A 16,674-nucleotide genomic window follows, 5' to 3' on the forward strand; every position below is an offset into this window, starting at 1 on the left:
TCCCCCCAGTGTTCCCGGTATCCCCCCGTTATCCCCGTTCCCAATTCCCTTCCCGTGCACGTGGCGCCCTCTGGCGGCGCGCGGCAGCAGTGCGCATGCGCAACAGCATTAGCGGGGGGTGTCCGGGCTGGGCTTTAGCGTATGCGCAGAGGAGGCGATGGGCGGTGTCCTGGGAGTGGGCGTGCCCTGTGTGGTGGGCGGGGCGAGCGGCAGCGGGCGGGACCGTGGCAGTGCGTGTGCGCGCGGCGCATGCGCGGTGGGCGCGGCCGGGCCGTGTGAGCCGGGCCCGTCCCGCCGTGCGCCCCTGGCCCGGCCCCGGTGAGTGCGGGGGGACCGGGGGGCCGGGGGGCGGCACAGGGAGAGACCCTCGGGGGCTAGAGCCGGGAACCGCGGGTCTCCCGTGCCGAGACAAACCTCGAGGGGATTCTGGGCACTGCGGGGGCGGCCCTGAGGGCATTTGGGAACCGGCCCCCCTCAAACACACTGTGTGGGGAGACTGTGGGAACAGCCCTGAGGTAAAGTACGTGTTCTCCCCCCCCAATTATGGGGGTCACGCAGACCTCGGCAGCCACGAGGGGGTTCTGCCCCTCCCCGGGTGCCTGAGGGTCACCCCCTCAGCTGTCAGGGGGTACAGACCCCCAGGTCACCCCCATAGCAGTGGGCGATTCCTGGGGGTGCCTTCCTCTTCAGGCTATTCCATGACTCGGGTTTTTAGGAGGAAGCTGTCTGTGATTAACTCGGTAATAAATCTGGAGGCCGACTCTGGTTCTGCAGCTTAGATCCCGGCAGGCTCTGACTAGGAATAACCAAAACAAACCAGTTTTTAAAATGATTTTTAATTGTTTGTGTCTCGCGGCTGCAGCAGCGCCACTGACATGCCGGGGTTTGTGACTCCAGCCTGCTTCAGAGCTGCCTGGGAGGAATGAGAGCTTTGCTTCCTGCTGGGAAAGCACAAGTTTTATTAGCTGGTGGTTTATTTTTTTCCTTGAATCAGGTGCTGGTCTTATTTCTCTGGTGCTTTACAAGAGCTTTCCTCTAACCCTGAGCTCGCTAACACTGTGGTATGAGCAGGGTGGGTCCATTCCCTGGGCTGTTGGAGAATGGTTGTGCCCGTAGGAAGCCAGTGAGGGCCGGGAATCCTGCTGGAAATCACCGGGGTGTGACTGAACTGGTAATTCCCGGTTAGCCCACTGTTAACAGCTGTGCCATGGCCCTGTGTGCTCTCTTTCTGCAGGCTCCATCCGTTTCCCATCTCTCCAGGATGAGAGAGGCTTGGGTCCGGCTCTCCCCCTCTCCCTGTAGTTGATAGTTTGGGAAGCAGAGGTGATGCTGGAGTCGAGATGGCCGACAGCGTGAGAATCTTCCTTCATGACCTCGTCAGGGTGAGGCTCCGGGTCCTGGGGCTGCTCCTGTGCACTTTGGGAGCACCCTCCTTCCCATGGCATCAGGGAATTTGAAGCAAAAGGGTCTCCAGGTGTATTTCAACACTGTTTTGTGGTGTGTCTATTGCAAAGGGCTCAGTGTTTGCTGCAGAACCTCTGACAGATTTCCTTTGGGCACAAATTAATGAAAAATCTCAATAATAGAAACAGTAATATTAATTATAAAATCACAATACATAACAACATACAAAGTTTATAATATAATATATAATGTATAATATTGTATATAATTTGATAATAATAATAACAATAATAACTTAATGTCTGTTACCACAGCAGCTCTGTCCCAGTAATAACGTCTGTGTCACCTCACTGCTCCCACCCTCTCTTCCATCATCCAGGGTTAAATACAGGCTAAAAGCCACTTATTCTGTGGCACTGAGCAATAACTCATGCTCAGAAATAACTCTGGAAAACAAAGAAAGGTTTGATCCAAGTCCTGTGGCCACAATCTAAAAGCAGGAGTTGTGTCATTTCCCAGTGCTCCTGCACCATCAGCTGGAAGAGCTGCCTGGGTCAGGGCCCAGCTCCGCTGTTTCAGATATGAATTTGGCATTGGAATTTATCCTCTCTGGTCAAGAGCTACATGAACCCAACCAGGGTGGTGACACCATCCTGGCTTATCCTTATGATCTTTATTTTAAAGGGAAATTGTGATGATGATAGTTATGGGATCACCTGGAGCTGGAAATAATTGAACAGGATCCCAGAGTGGTTTGGGTTGGAAGGGACCCTTAAGTCTTTCTTGTTCCATGTCCCTGCCAAGGGCAGGGGCACCTTCCACTATTCCAGGTTGCTCCAAGCCCCATCCAGCCTGGCCTTGGGTACTTCCAGGAATGGGACAGCCACAAGCTCTCTGGACAAGCCAAGTCCTAGGAGGCAGCTCTGAAAATCTTCCAAGCATGGAGCAAGGGCAAACTTCTGGACACTCTCTTATTACCAGGCTTGCATGGATGTGCCTGGTGGGAGGCAGCTTCTGGGATGAGGACAGATGCTTTTATTTGTGAAGGAATAAGCATCAAATTCATAACATACAGTCAGACCTTGCACATCCCAAATATTGGTGTAATTTCACTTTATTGGCCTCAGAGAGCTGGCAGGGAATGAGGGGTTTCCTGCCAGACAAGGCTGGGAGAGATCCGACTGATTTTTTTGCCAGGGTTTTAAATAGTGCAGATTGGAAGAGAAATCACACCTTTACAGAAAAAAATTACTGCTGGCCATGGAGATGCTGGAATGTGCAGTGATTTAGATCACTGGGCCATGGAAGAGAGGCGGTGTTGCTGCTCCAGGCCTTGGCTCCAGCTGAGCCCAGGGAGTGAGGCCAGCCATGGCACCAGGGAGGTTTGACCTGGGTCAGCCACAGCTCTTGCTCCTCTCTCCTCATGCCCACAGGGAATTAAGGACTCCATCTGGGGCATCTGCACCATCTCCAAGCTGGATGCCCGGATCCAGCAGAAAAGGGAAGAGCAGAGGCGGAGGAGAGCCAACAGCGCGCTCGCCCAGCGGAGGTTTCACATGGAAGAGAAGAAGCAAGAGAAGTGAGTATGGGGTGTGGCTGGTCAGAAATGGGGTAATTCCCTTCTCCTCTGGTAGTCAGAGCCAATTAATGGGAAACACATGGCACGAAACTCCCTTTTTCCACTGCGTAATGGAGCTGTTATCATGAGATAAGAAGTTGGACATTTTACATCATTTGATAATCAGTTTGAATTGCCACCGAAAGGATGGGGATTTATGGGTTTCCTTTCCTCCTGAATCCTCGTGCTATCTCAGATCCATTGTTATTGCTGGTAATCATGGGATGAGGGAAGAAACAGCAGCTTGGATCCAATGTCCACTTCAGGGCAGATTGAGTGTCTCTTTTCCTCAGCCCTGCTGTGTTTTGTGGAGTTTGGAGCTGCAGAACCTCAGTGGTTCTGGAAATGCCAGAATTATCCCCATGCAGGAGCAAACAGCATCTGTTCCCATGTCTGACTCCCAGACCATGCCAGGATGTCTCTGCTGCCCTGGTGGCACTGGGCTGGCATGTCACACAGTGGTTTTGGGCAGTAATGCACATTCTGAGGCATATTGGCTGAAAGGTGAAAGAAAAGTCTCCCATGATCCTGATATTCCTCAGGGGTCTCTGCAGCTCCACATCTTGGCTGCCTCTGAAGGAAAGTATAACTTTTTCATTTTGTTTATGTTAATAAACAGCAGAATTCTGATGGTTTTCTTTATAGCAAAATCACTCTGGTGTCAAGAGCTGACTGGGAAAGTACTGCAGAGTCCCATGGAGCTGCTCTTGCATGTCCAGAGGCACCAAAACTACCCCGAGCTGAAACAGCCTCTTCCAAGACCAAAAAATGTCCCAAATTTCCTGATTTTATTGTGGCAAGAGTTTGGAGAGAACAAAGCCCAAGATCTCCAATATGTGCTTAAAAAATCTGGAAGACTGCTTTGCTTTTCTTCTGTTTCAGTGCAGATTTTGGGAATTAATAAAGGTTGAAAGAGTCTCCCTGATTAAGTCTTGTAGAGACTGCACTGGCTGAGACATGGTGTGAATCTCTGCAGGGATTCCTTCCAGGATTTCTATGTTTGGATAAAATCAGGTGCACAGTTGGTGTTGAGCTGGTTCTCAGTGACTTTTCCAAGGTGTCCAAAATGTGGGGCAGCAGCATTTGGCACTCATGAGGGGACATTTGTCCAGGTGCTGGGACATTAACACACCTCTCTCCTGCAGTGAACCCCGGATAGTGAGCCGGATATTTCAGTGTTGTGCCTGGAATGGAGGTGTCTTCTGGGTATGTAAAGATTTTTCTTGTTTATTATGGTTTTTATTTTAAAAACCCTGTGAAAACCCATGTCCTGCTCCAGCCCTCATAGGCTGTGAGTGGTGAGCTATCAGCATGGCAGCAGGAATTGCTGGGAATTTTCCACTTTCCCATCCCAGTGCTGTATTTTAAGGGATTCACTATGGGATACAGGACCACAGACTTACTCGAGAGACCCACACATGAAATCCAAGCTGCTTTTCCAAGTCTTTGAGACTGCTCTCCCCCTGAATATTTAAATGAGTATTCCTGCTTTGCTGCAGCCTGGCATACTGTTTTGCCAATTGGATATTGAATTCTTAAAAGACATTTCCTCAGCTCTGACTTGCTATGCCTGGTTCATAAGGCTGATTCTTAATGGAGCCAACACTTCATAAATCAAACAACCAGATAAATAGTTTCATTTTCTCATTACAGTGGTGCAGTTTACAAGGGATTGGCTCAGTGTTAGCTGCAAGTTGTGGCTGTATTTAAACAGAAATCCTCGTTCCTCTGTATTTCTGGATTACTCAGGGAGAAGAGGCAGATGTGCCTTTGGATCTGTAGCCACAGGAGCAGAAAATACCCCTGCAATGCCTCACTGAGAGCCCTTGTTTGTTTTTCCCTGCAGCTTAGTCTCTTCTTGTTCTACCGAGTGTTCATCCCCGTCCTTCAGTCGGTCACGGCGCAGATCATCGGTGGGTGCCTTTCCCCTTGGGGTGTTCCAGGGTGCTCAGCAGTCCATGGGATGAGTTTGGAGTCTTTGTCCACTGAACTGATCCTCACACCTCTGTCCCCTTGTGTTGTTTTCCACTTCTTCCCAGTACCAACCAATCCCATCATTAATCATCCAGTAGGAAACCAGGGGTGGATCACCCTGCTGACAGCCTGTGCACATCAGGGATCCAGCCCAGGGGTCTTGCCATTTCAAACACATTTGTCTGTGTGTTTTTGCATTTAAGTAAAAATCAAGTGGATGGAAATGTGCTTTTAAAGACATTTAAAGAACTAGAGTCAGGAGAAACTCCCTGATGACTGTGCCAGGAAGCATTTGCAGGTTCCTATAGCAGTTCCTCAGGTGTGTCTCTCTTCCAAAGGTGACCCTTCCTTACATGGTGACGTCTGGTCCTGGCTGGAGTTCATCCTCACCTCCATTTTCAGCGCTCTCTGGGTCCTGCCCCTCTTTGTGCTCAGTAAGGTGGTCAATGCCATCTGGTTTCAGGTAGGTGACAAAAACCTGGGCCCTGCCTTGAGCAAACGGGGGGAATTTCCTCATTGGGTGGGGCTTGATCAGTTGATATGGGGGCACAAGATGAAATCCCACCCCAAAACAGGCTCTGGGCATATTCCTGGTGGGCAAAAGCAGCTCAGGAGCATCATCCTGGGTTTAATTTCCCCAAAGCCCCCATGGCTCTGGAGTTCCATTTGCCTCACACCCATCTCTGCTGGCAGGACATCGCGGATCTGGCGTTTGAAGTGTCGGGCAGGAAGCCTCACCCCTTCCCCAGTGTCAGCAAAATCATCGCTGACATGTTGTTCAACCTCCTCTTGCAGGCGCTTTTCCTCATCCAGGTGAGACAAGCAACCACCACACCAGCTCAAGTGCTGCCCTCCCCCAAATCCTGAGCGTCCCTCTCTCAATCCTCTCCTTTTCTATCCCAGGGAATGATCGTGAGCCTGTTCCCCATCGACCTCATTGGGCAGCTGATCAGCCTCCTCCACATGTCGCTGCTCTACTCGCTCTACTGCTTCGAGTACCGCTGGTTTAACAAAGGTGAAGGAGGCTCCCTGCATGGGAAGGGGGAATTTACCTGGATTGAGCTGAAGGAGCATCCAATTGGGGTGTCAGAGGCTGATCTTCCATCAGGTTGTGTATGGAATGAAGGGTAAATGTGAGCCAGCAGTGGTGGTAAGATGGCCAGTGGTACCTGGCCTGCAGCAGCCCCAGTGTGGCCACAGCTCCAGGACATTGCCTGCCCTCTGTGCTGGCCACTGGCGGAGGCCTTGAGTGCTATGTCCAGTTCTGAGCCCCTCATGAGGCCTCAAGGACATGGAGGGGCTGGAGCATGTCCAGAGATGGATCCAGAGCTGGGAAGGGGCTGGTGCCCCAGGAGCAGCTGGGGGAGCTGGGAAGGGGCTCAGCCTGGAGCAAAGGAGGTTCAGGGGGGGACCTTCTGGCTCTGCACAACTCCCTGACAGGAAGGGACAGCCAGGTAGGGGTTGGGCTCTGCTCCCACATAAAAAGTGACAGGATGAGAGAACACGGCCTCAAGCTGTGCCAGGGAGGTTCAAGTTGGACATCAGGATGAATTTCTTTGCTGAAAGGGTGGTCAGGCATTGGAAGGGGCTGCCCAGGGAGGTGGTGTAGTCCCCATCCCTGGAGTTGTTCAGGAAATGACTGGATGTGGCACTCAGTGCTCTGGTCTGCTGACAAGGTGGGGATTGGTCAAAGGAGGTGAATGTAGGTCTTTTCATGCCTGAATGGTTCTGTGATTCTGCAGTGAGGGTGTCTCCTCCCCATGGGCTCATTTCCACGGCATTTTCCTCTTGGCAGGAATCGAAATGCACCAACGGTTGTCCAACATCGAGAGGAACTGGCCCTACTACTTTGGCTTTGGCTTACCACTGGCATTTCTCACGGCCATGCAATCCTCCTACATCATCAGGTGGGAAAGCCACTCTGGCCTCCCCTCCTCCTGACACCCACCAGACACATCAAGTGCCCCTTATTTTATTCTATTGTATTTTTCCCTTGCAGCGGTTGCCTCTTTTCCATCCTTTTCCCCCTCTTCATCATCAGCGCCAATGAAGCCAGGACCCCCGGCAAAACCTAGTGAGTATCCATTCACACCCACTGATTCTTGTCCAACACCCCCAGCCTTCCCCAGCGCTCCCCAAAGCCCTGCGGGGGCGCTCCTGACATCGGGAGCTGATGGACTCTCTTCCCTTTCAGCCACTTCCAGCTCCGCCTCTTCTCCTTGGTGGTTTTCCTCAGCAACAGACTCTTTCACAAGACCGTTTACCTTCAGTCCGCTCTGAGCGGTGCTTCCTCCTCCCCCTCCTCCTCCTCTTCCTCCTCCTCCTCTTCGCCCTCTCCTGCCAAACACGCGGCTGCTCCGGGGCACTGAGCTGCCCCCAGACCCCGGGGAGGGGGGACACCCACGGGCTTCTCTGCGCCCCCGATGTCCAGGGACGGCCAGGACCCAGCCTGACGAGGTGTCACTGTCAGTTCTGCGTCTACCCCTGGAAGTTTTTTGGGGGGAAATCTGGGTTTTTAACACCTTTGTGAGTTTCCAGGAGCCGGGTTGTGCCCTGCGCTTGTTTTATAGTGGACTCTTTTGTACGCCTTTCCCGTGCCATCTCCCTGCCTCGGGCCAGTGGGTCGGAACTCCGTCACCCCGTTTTGCCGTTGTGTCCCTCCCGTGTCTCCCCCGTGTCCCCCTGCCCCTCGTCCCCCTTCCCGCTCCCTCCATCTCCCCTAACTCAGGTCGTGGGAGGGGGGCGGGCATTTCTGGGAGCTCCCGCTGCCGTTGAGCACAGCGTCCCCCTCCCGTGCATGTACCGTTTCTGTCGGGTCGGGGAAGGAACCGGTGACGTTCAAACCCCTTTGGATATTTCGGGCCGGTTTATCAACTTTTCTCTAGTATTTTCACACTGAAACATTAAACGGACAAACCACGATTCTCAGCCGTTCTGCGCCTGCCGCTGTCGTTACTCCGGGCCGGGCTCCCCCCGCGCCCCGCAGTGGTTCCGCCGCCCACGTGGCCAGGCCGGCCCGCTTCCGGCTCCGCCCACGTGACCCACCGGCCCCGCCAAGCCGGACGGACACGTCACGGCTCGTTCCCCGCCGGCACCGCCCACCTCCCGCTCCGCCAATCGGAAGGCGCCGTGACCCGCACGCGCCGCCCGCACCCGATTGAGTGTTCGGCGCTTCGGCCAATGAGCGGGGCCGTGTCTGGAGTGGCGTGCCCGAGGGCCAATGGGAAGCGGGCGGGGGCGGGGCGCGGGCTGGCGGCGGCGGTAGCAGGGCGGCTGCGCGGGGCGGATGGACGGGGCAGCGGGGCCGCGGTGAGGGACGGGAGCAGGACCCGAGCGGGGCTGGGGGAGCTGGGAGGGATCCTCGGGCCTGGGGGTGGAGGGGTGCCAGGGCTGCGGGGTGCCCGGGTGTGTGTGCGGAGTGAGGGAGCTGAGGGGTCATGGGGTGCCCGGGCCTTGGAGGGTGCCCGGGCGTGTGGGGAGAGGGAGCCGGGGCGTTGAGGAGTCCCCAGGTGTGTGGGCTGAGACCCTGGCGCTGATCAGGGGCCGGAGCCTGGCGGTGTCCGGGGGCCGTGGGGGGCAGCACGGCGGGTCGGGACTGCTCTGTGTCACTGGGAGTTCCTGGGGGTGAAGGCACCCCCCGAGCACATCGGGGCATCCCAGGCAGAGCCACTCGTGCCCGGAGGCATCTGCACTGAGCTCCGTTATCCCGGGGGATCCAGGAAATAAGCACCACACGGTATTTCTGTACCAGGCAGTGCCCAATGTGTGCCAGTCAGAATCACTTTTGGGCACGGGAAGGCTTTTCTAGGCCCAGTTTGGGTTTTAAATCTGAGCTTGTCCCAATGCATCTTCCCTGATGTCGTAGCTCAGAGACCTGAACTGCACATTCACCCACCCGAGCTGGGACTGAGCCTCCCCGCAGCAGCGGGAAGGGTTTTCCTGACTGATTGGGCAAGAAACGATTTGAAGAAATCTGAGTGTGTTCAAGGTAGAAAGATGTTTAAGTCGTGATTCTTCAGTAAGAGTTTCACTTCCGTGGTGTGCAACCCCACGATTTCTGTGGCTTTTCCTCCCCACAGGGAGGTAGAATTAAACATCCACATTGTCTGGTGTGAGCAAAACCGATTTGGTGTCCTGGTCTGCATTAACAAACTACTGGGATATATATTTGACATAAGTAATCCAAAATGGGATTAACCAGGAGCTGTTCAGATCTCCTGCATGTGAGAAAAAACACCCATTTCTTGCATTCACTCTGGGTTATATTCTTTGTGCATTGCTTGCAGGTGATGGTTAAACTGCAGAGAGCATCCAGAAGGAAGGCAGGGGTTGTGCTCAAGTTTGCACTGGGGTTTTGTTCTGTGCACAGAGAAACAGGTGCATCCTCTGCCCTGGAGAAGTTCTGGGCTCTGTAAAGGAAGGAAAACCAGCCAGGATTTGGGGTGGCAGCTCAGGAGGTGAGGGGTTTGCAGGGGGAGGCACAAGCACCTGGCAGGGGTGAAGTCTGGGCCAGAGCAGGGGATTTAAAGTCCAAAGGCTCATGAAGGCTTTAAAGACAATGTGAGTTGCTCTTTGATATCTCCTTGATTGTGTTCAGGCATTCAAGGATCCTCAGGCCCTGCATTTGATGTGAAAATGACCAAGTTGGGGTTTCTCCGGCTCTCCTATGAGAAGCAGGACACGCTGCTCAAGCTCCTCATCCTGTCGATGGCAGCTGTCCTGTGTAAGTCTGTGCCCTCAGGGATGGTCCTGGTGCAGGGAAACCGAGGGTCACTCCTGAGCTCTGTGTGTTCACTCTGCCCTTTTCTGTGTTTGCAGCTTTCTCCACGAGACTTTTCTCCGTCTTAAGATTTGAAAGTGTCATCCATGAGTTTGACCCGTGAGTGTTGTTCTCTCATTTCCTGGGGGCCTGTTGGGCTTTTCTCCTTCTGGAGCACACGTAATTCAGGCAATGGTGCCATGCTCAAGTTAATCCCCATTAAAGATGTGGGATTTGGAGGGTGTGTTTTAGTACAGCTTGGTTCTCTTCTTCCCCACCCAAATTTACTTGGTACCCAGGGCTCTTCCTGCAACCCAGATTGAGGAATCACCTGCCGTTGCTTTTCTCCTGGGATGAGGTTATTCCTGACCTGGACACAGGGGAGGGAGCTCCTGGCACAATTAGTGTCAGTGTCCCAAGCTGATTAAATCAGTCCTAAGGGACATTTTCACCTTTGTAAATGCACTGTTAGTCCCACTGGGAGGAGGAATGAACCTTTGCAGCAGTTGAATAAAACAGGGCCAGTTTCCTGTGTGTGGAGCACATGAGAGCAGCACCCACAGTGCTGTCACACTCTGTCACCCTTGCAGGTACTTCAATTACCGCACCACTCGCTTCCTGGCTGAGGAGGGCTTCTACAAATTCCACAACTGGTTTGACGACCGAGCGTGGTACCCCCTGGGCAGGATCATCGGGGGAACCATTTACCCAGGTAAAGCTTTTGCCAAGCTGAAATGCACCTGGTGCAAGGGAAAATCGGGGTGGGGACTGCATCCAGGAGTGCCAGCTGGAACAGAGGGCAGCTTGGGGATGCATCCTTGGCAGCAACTCCTTCCCAGTGAGTCTTTGGAGCACCTGGATAATGGTGTCATTTCCATCCCCAGGTTTGATGATCACATCAGCAGCGATTTACCATGTGCTGCACTTCTTCCACATCACCATCGACATCCGGAACGTCTGCGTGTTCCTGGCTCCCCTCTTCTCCTCCTTTACCACCATTGTGACTTACCACCTCACCAAAGAGCTCAAGGTACAGGGGCCAGCAGGGTGTGCCCCACAGCCTTTGGCTTTCCAGAGGAGCAGGAGCTATTTTCCTTTTGGGAGAGCAGCTGGGTCAGAGGTTTAGAGGTGACTGCCACACTCTTCAAAACCCCAACCTTCTGGGAAGTGGGAGATCTGTTTGAGAACTTTGTTTCCACACTCAATTTTTGTTCCTTTGAGTAATAAAATCCCTAAACCCTGATGTCTTTCCCCTGGCTGTTTCTCCCAGGATGCAGGGGCAGGACTCCTTGCTGCTGCCATGATCGCTGTTGTGCCTGGATACATCTCTCGATCCGTGGCCGGCTCCTACGATAATGAGGGTGAGTTTGTGACCCTTGGGGGAACCTTTAAGGACTGTTGGGTGCTGGAAAGTGGTACTGGAAGATGCTGCAGGGCACAATAGAGGCTCTGTCCTTTCCCAGTGATCCCTGCTGGGTCTGTGCTGTATAAACCTGACCCATCTGGGATCAGAGGTGGTTTTTGGCCATGTCATGGAGTAGAGGGAGTGTTTCCCAACTCTGGCAGCGAGTTTACTCCAGTATCCTTGTTTACCAATCAAAAAGGGTTTTGTCATCTTCCAAACTCTGCCTAGATCTGTGTGGTTCCTCTGTGGTTTTATCCCTGTTCCAGCAGTGACATTGGGACTGGCAAAGGCAGCAATCTCACTGCCAGTGCCTGGGGCAGAAGAGGATCCAAGTTCCTTTGCTGTAGCTGGGCTTTTGGGGGCTGTGTAGGAGTTCTTCCAGCTGGTGTGGCTGGAAAAAGCCACGTGAGCTGTGAGAGACAAACTCTGCAGTGTTTCGGTCTGGAAGCCAGATATCAAATGCTTTTCCCAGGCCTGGCTCTTTGTGTGATGGAGCAGCAAAAGCATTTACAAATCTATTTTTAATGGCTTGAGTGCTCTGCCGTGCCCCAGGGATGACATTAACAGCTCCAGGTCCTTCTGTAGGTATCGCCATATTCTGCATGCTCTTGACATACTACATGTGGATCAAGGCTGTCAAAACTGGCTCCATCTATTGGGCAGCCATGTGTGCCCTCGCCTATTTCTACATGGTGAGTGTCCCTTCTCCCAGCTCTGGGGTGAACCTGGTTCTGAGATCCCTCTGGATGCACTCACCAGGAAACAGTGGTGTGCTGTTCCTGCATCTGTGTGTCCAGATAGGTAGAACCTCTATAGAGGTGGAAATGGAATGGGTCCTTTCTTCCCAAAACTAGTGGATTTTGTATGAGCTGTTCTTAGTAGCATTGAAAAATCCATGTTTCTGGCAGCTGGGGTGTGGAGAATGCCCTAAGATGGAGCAGATCCTAGCTGGTATTGCTACTGTGTGAAAATCCTGCCCGTGATCCCAGCTAAACCTCTTTGTTTCACCTCAGCTCTGCAGCTGTTCAGTCCTGGAACTTGTGGGTGTGTGTCTGCTTTGTGTCCTGGCAGGTCTCCTCATGGGGCGGCTACGTCTTCCTGATCAACCTCATCCCCTTACACGTCCTGGTGCTGATGCTCACCGGGCGCTTCTCCCACAGGATCTATGTAGCCTATTGCACAGTCTACTGCTTGGGAACCATCCTCTCCATGCAGATCTCCTTTGTTGGCTTCCAGGTGGGCACCAGGAGGGTTTGCACACTCGGGGATGGGTTCTAACAGAACAGCAAGCTGGCACCTGGTTTTACTTCTTGCCTTTATCACTGAGGTTATGAGCAGGTGATGACTCTTTGTTCCAGCTTCCATTATGCTGATTCCCCACTACCTTTGGCAAAATGAGCCTTTGGCTTTGCTGGATGACTTTCAAAGCTCCTAATAACTTTCCTGGCTCTGGTTGTCTCTCATAAAAATGTCTTTGGTTTTGGTGAAGGAAGCACTTATGCCATGTGTATCTTGGTGTGGCAGGAAACAGGTCTGCCCAGCTCGTTTTCAAGAGAATCTGGTTAATTTTCCACATGGATTCTTATCAGAATCAAAGCGGCGGATGTAGGAAAAGGATTTGTGCCAGCTGTGCAAATCACAGGGAGGGAACATTTGAACGTTTTCCTGTGACTGGCAGAGGCTGTTCCAAGCAGTGATTTGGGAAAAAAGCTGGTAATGTCTCCTGTTTGTCTCTGTGTCTGACCACACTCTGCCCCCCTCCCAGCCTGTCCTCTCCTCAGAGCACATGGCTGCTCTTGGAGTCTTCGGCTTGTGCCAGATACATGCCTTTGTGGACTACCTCCGGAGCAAGCTGAACCCACAGCAGTTTGAAATCCTCTTCAGGAGCGTCATTTCCCTGGTCGGCTTTGTCCTCCTCTCTGTCGGGGCTGTGCTGATGCTCACAGGTAGCCCGAGGCCGTGGCCATTACAAGGGTGTTTCACGCCCTTTCCTTGTTTCCAAAGGCATGGAATTTGTCCAGCCTAACTCTGTTACTGTGGTGCCAGTGCCTGCGAGTCCCCTCAGAGGGGGAGGTTGGGACCTGCCTGAATCTGTGCATTAGCAAGGAATATTTCAGCAGCAGCTGTAAGATGGGAGGGGCAGAGACTCTGGGGATACCAGGCTGATGCTGCAGGTACTGATTGTTGCTCTGTAGTAGCAAAGAGATGCTAGCTGGAACCAGGAGTTGTGCAGGGAAGAGTTTTTTAGAGTGAAATTACATTGTAATTCCTTTCTAAAATGGCAGATTTGAGTAATGGAGTTTCTAAACGAGGTCTGGGATCACTCATTCAGCCTCCCATGTGCTTCCCTGGGAGAGTGCATGTCAACATTGCCCATTACTCTGCTGGATCTAAAGAGGATTTGTTTTCTCCGCTTTCCTAGGGAAAATCTCCCCATGGACAGGGCGTTTCTATTCCCTGCTGGACCCTTCCTACGCCAAGAACAACATCCCCATCATCGCCTCTGTCTCTGAGCACCAGCCCACCACCTGGTCCTCCTACTACTTTGACCTGCAGCTCCTTGTTTTCATGTTCCCAGGTGAGTTCCCAGACCCTGAGTTAGTCTCCAGGGGGTTTTCCTGCCTCTTCTGGCTATGCTGAGCCTGCTGGGGAGCGCTGTGTCCCTCTGTGTCCTTCTGTGTCCCTCAGTGCCTGGTTTTATTTCATCTCTGGGCTGAACCTGACCCCTTTTTCTTCTCCCTCACAGTTGGTCTCTACTACTGCTTCAGCAACCTCTCGGATGCCCGTATCTTCATCATCATGTACGGCGTGACCAGCATGTACTTCTCGGCTGTCATGGTGAGGGCTGCAGGCACCAGCACTGCCACTGAGTGCTCATAACAATTTAATTTGCTTTTCTGAACTTAGTGATGGGGCTTTCACCCTGAGGGCTTTTCTCCCTTCCATAAATGTGGTTTTGTTTTGCCCCTCTCTGCTGTGAGGGATGGTGGAGTTGCAAAACTCAGAGGTTTGGGTGTTACTCGTGTCCTTGTGGCCAGCACTGCCTGGGCAGTGTTCCTGATCTCCCAGAGCCGAGCTCCCACTGCAATCTCAAACAAATTCCCTGGATTTTCAAACAGGCACTGGTGACAAACGGTTGCTGATGAGTCCATTTCCTTCTTCCTGTGGCACCCTAAATACTAAATGTGGTTGAGTTGTGGTGTGGAGGCAGCTACCAATCCTTGCTTCCACCTGAGATTGCTGAAGTGACCTCAGTTTCCCATGTGGGCCAATTTTGAGCACTCAGGGAATTTCCCCTGAGCATGTCTGAGATATGGTGGCAGCTCCCCCCTACAGAAAACAGCCACAGGTTTACCCCGAGGCTAATATATCCACTGAATTTGAGGTGCTGGATTAGGAATGGCATCGGTTCCCTCTTCTCTTGGATTTCTGCTGGATTCCTTGTGCGACAGTTGTGCTGTTGCCACAGGTGCGTCTCATGCTGGTGCTGGCTCCGGTGATGTGCATCCTGTCCGGCATCGGGGTCTCTCAGGTGTTGTCCACCTACATGAAGAACCTGGATATCAGCCGGCCAGACAAGAAGAGCAAAAAGCAGCAAGACTCCACCTACCCCATTAAAAACGAGGTGAGCCCCAGGCTGGCTCAGGAAGACGCCTGGTCCTGATGGGCTGAGTGCAGGAGGCTGACGGCCCCATCCCTCCAGTGCTGAGATCCTGGGTTGTTCCCGCAGGTTGCCAGCGGCATGATCCTGGTTATGGCGTTCTTCCTGATCACCTACACCTTCCACTCCACCTGGGTGACCAGTGAGGCTTATTCCTCCCCCTCCATCGTCCTCTCTGCCCGCGGTGGGGATGGCAGCAGGATCATCTTCGATGACTTCCGAGAAGCTTATTACTGGCTGCGGCACAACACGCCGGAGGTACGGGGGGCTGGGGCCGTGGGCACCTGACACAGCTCACTGAGCTGCTGACACACAGCTCTGTTTGGTGCAGGATGCCAAGGTGATGTCCTGGTGGGATTACGGGTACCAGATCACTGCCATGGCCAACCGGACCATCCTGGTGGACAACAACACCTGGAACAACACGCACATCTCCCGCGTCGGCCAGGTGCGTCCCTCCCTTCCCCGCTGCCTTGGCCAGCCTTTCTGGGCACCACCAGCACTGGCTGACACCACGTCTGCTCCAGGCCATGGCATCGACAGAGGAGAAAGCCTACGAGATCATGAGGGAGCTGGACGTCAGCTACGTGCTGGTCATCTTTGGTGGCCTCACCGGGTACTCCTCGGACGGTAAGATCCCGCTGTGAGCCAGGTCAGACCCAGCCAGGGCTGCTGCTGGCAGAGCCCCACCTCCAGCTGGGGCTGTGGAGTGAAAACGGGGCTGGAATGCTCCTCTCTGGAGCTGCACGTGTCTTTGGAGCTCCCCCTCAACTCAGCCTTGCTTTTGGCACCCCCACATCACCTCAACCCTCCCTCCTGTACCCCCAGCTCAATTTGGCTCCTCATTCTTTTACCTCATCCCAACTTTATGTTCTTTCATCCCGATTTAACCCTTTGCTCTTGGCCCCCCAAATCAACTCAAGCCGTCATTCTTTGCCCCCCAACTCTCTGCCTTCCAGACATCAACAAGTTCCTGTGGATGGTGCGGATCGGGGGCAGCACGGACACGGGGCGCCACATCAAGGAGCACGACTATTACACCCCCACCGGGGAGTTCCGAGTCGACCGCGAGGGCTCCCCGGTGCTGCTCAACTGCCTCATGTACAAGATGTGCTACTACCGCTTCGGCCAGGTCTACACTGAGGCCAGTGAGTGCCTGAGTCACCCCCGGGGTGTGACACTGCTTGTGGGGGGCCCCACTGCACCCTGATGTCTGTGGGGCACGATGCAGCAGCACTGCCCTGTCCTTTGCCCTCTCCTAGAGCGACCGCCAGGCTACGACCGGGTGAGGAACGCCGAAATCGGCAACAAGGACTTTGAGCTGGACGTGCTGGAGGAGGCGTACACCACAGAGCACTGGCTGGTCCGAATATACAAGGTATGGTGCCAGAACGAGCCCAGACCCTGGGAAAAACCCATGGAATTGTACCTAATGAACCCTCTTTTACTGCCCAGGTGAAAGATTTGGACAACCGCGGGTTGTCAAGGACGTAGAAGAGCCGGCACCGACCGTGCCAGACACCGCACTGACCCAGCCTTGGCCTGTGCAGCAGAGATTTGGGGGTTTGGGGGTTCCAGGGGGGCTGTTTCGGGGTTGTTTTATACCGTTTGTAAGCGCAGGCAGCGGCGGGAGGACTCTGCCCACCCCATCCTGCCGGGAGTGGTTTTTATATACACACGGAGCCGTCGCCAAATCAGGAGTTGCGGCTCTCACCGGGGCTGATTGACCAGGAATTGTGAAGAATAAAAATAAATAAAAATAAATTCGGCGGGTTTTTCTCCCCGAATTGTGTCAGAGGGGCGTTGGGGCCGATTAAATGCGTTTAAATGCGGAGCGGGGGGCGGGGCCTGGT

At 53.5% G+C, this 16,674-nt stretch overlaps 2 protein-coding genes and 1 long non-coding RNA gene across 4 annotated transcripts; 2 read left to right on the plus strand and 1 right to left on the minus strand.

The window, feature by feature from the left end:
• The first annotated feature begins 176 nt into the window (after positions 1-176).
• Positions 177-7,927, plus strand: EI24 (EI24 autophagy associated transmembrane protein). Its single transcript, XM_023941532.2, has 11 exons — positions 177-318; positions 1,235-1,382; positions 2,838-2,983; positions 4,168-4,228; positions 4,869-4,935; positions 5,335-5,459; positions 5,690-5,809; positions 5,900-6,011; positions 6,792-6,903; positions 6,996-7,070; positions 7,191-7,927. Exons 2-11 carry the CDS (start codon positions 1,341-1,343, stop codon positions 7,363-7,365), a joined length of 1,035 nt encoding a protein of 344 aa, XP_023797300.1. The 5' UTR covers positions 177-318; positions 1,235-1,340; the 3' UTR covers positions 7,366-7,927.
• LOC147649463 (uncharacterized) lies at positions 821-7,991 on the minus strand. Its single transcript, XR_015278907.1, has 2 exons — positions 7,914-7,991; positions 821-1,550 (listed from the first exon to the last, which is right to left on the minus strand). It is a non-coding gene; the product is annotated as an uncharacterized LOC147649463 (long non-coding RNA).
• A 234-nt stretch (positions 7,992-8,225) lies between these two features.
• On the plus strand, positions 8,226-16,585 carry STT3A (STT3 oligosaccharyltransferase complex catalytic subunit A). 2 transcript variants are annotated; one of them, XM_023946674.2, is made up of 19 exons: positions 8,226-8,305; positions 9,283-9,453; positions 9,594-9,719; positions 9,815-9,875; positions 10,346-10,467; positions 10,640-10,785; positions 11,026-11,116; positions 11,746-11,852; positions 12,232-12,396; positions 12,926-13,106; positions 13,583-13,738; positions 13,907-13,998; positions 14,630-14,785; positions 14,891-15,079; positions 15,153-15,269; positions 15,349-15,451; positions 15,781-15,969; positions 16,084-16,199; positions 16,277-16,585. In XM_023946674.2, exons 3-19 carry the CDS (start codon positions 9,632-9,634, stop codon positions 16,313-16,315), a joined length of 2,118 nt encoding a protein of 705 aa, XP_023802442.1. In that variant the 5' UTR covers positions 8,226-8,305; positions 9,283-9,453; positions 9,594-9,631; the 3' UTR covers positions 16,316-16,585. The 2 variants fall into 2 exon arrangements, with proteins under 2 accessions (XP_023802442.1, XP_023802443.1); XM_023946675.2 differs by lacking the exon at positions 9,283-9,453 and having other exon boundaries at positions 8,262-8,305.
• Positions 16,586-16,674: the final 89 nt, after the last annotated feature.

Source organism: Cyanistes caeruleus, chromosome 23 (genome assembly GCF_971803275.1).
Source record: "Cyanistes caeruleus chromosome 23, bCyaCae1.hap1.1, whole genome shotgun sequence".
Classification (NCBI taxonomy): domain Eukaryota; kingdom Metazoa; phylum Chordata; class Aves; order Passeriformes; family Paridae; genus Cyanistes; species Cyanistes caeruleus.

Coding starts and splice junctions, on each gene's coding strand:
- EI24 (XM_023941532.2), top strand. CDS start 1,341: ATGGCCGACAGCGTGAGAATCTTCCTTCATGACCTCGTCAGG. Junction 4,936..5,334: donor GGTCACGGCGCAGATCATCG/GTGGGTGCCTTT, acceptor TCTCTTCCAAAG/GTGACCCTTCCTTACATGGT. Junction 5,460..5,689: donor TCAATGCCATCTGGTTTCAG/GTAGGTGACAAA, acceptor CTCTGCTGGCAG/GACATCGCGGATCTGGCGTT.
- STT3A (XM_023946674.2), top strand. CDS start 9,632: ATGACCAAGTTGGGGTTTCTCCGGCTCTCCTATGAGAAGCAGGACACG. Junction 11,853..12,231: donor CCCTCGCCTATTTCTACATG/GTGAGTGTCCCT, acceptor GTGTCCTGGCAG/GTCTCCTCATGGGGCGGCTA. Junction 14,786..14,890: donor CCTACCCCATTAAAAACGAG/GTGAGCCCCAGG, acceptor TTGTTCCCGCAG/GTTGCCAGCGGCATGATCCT.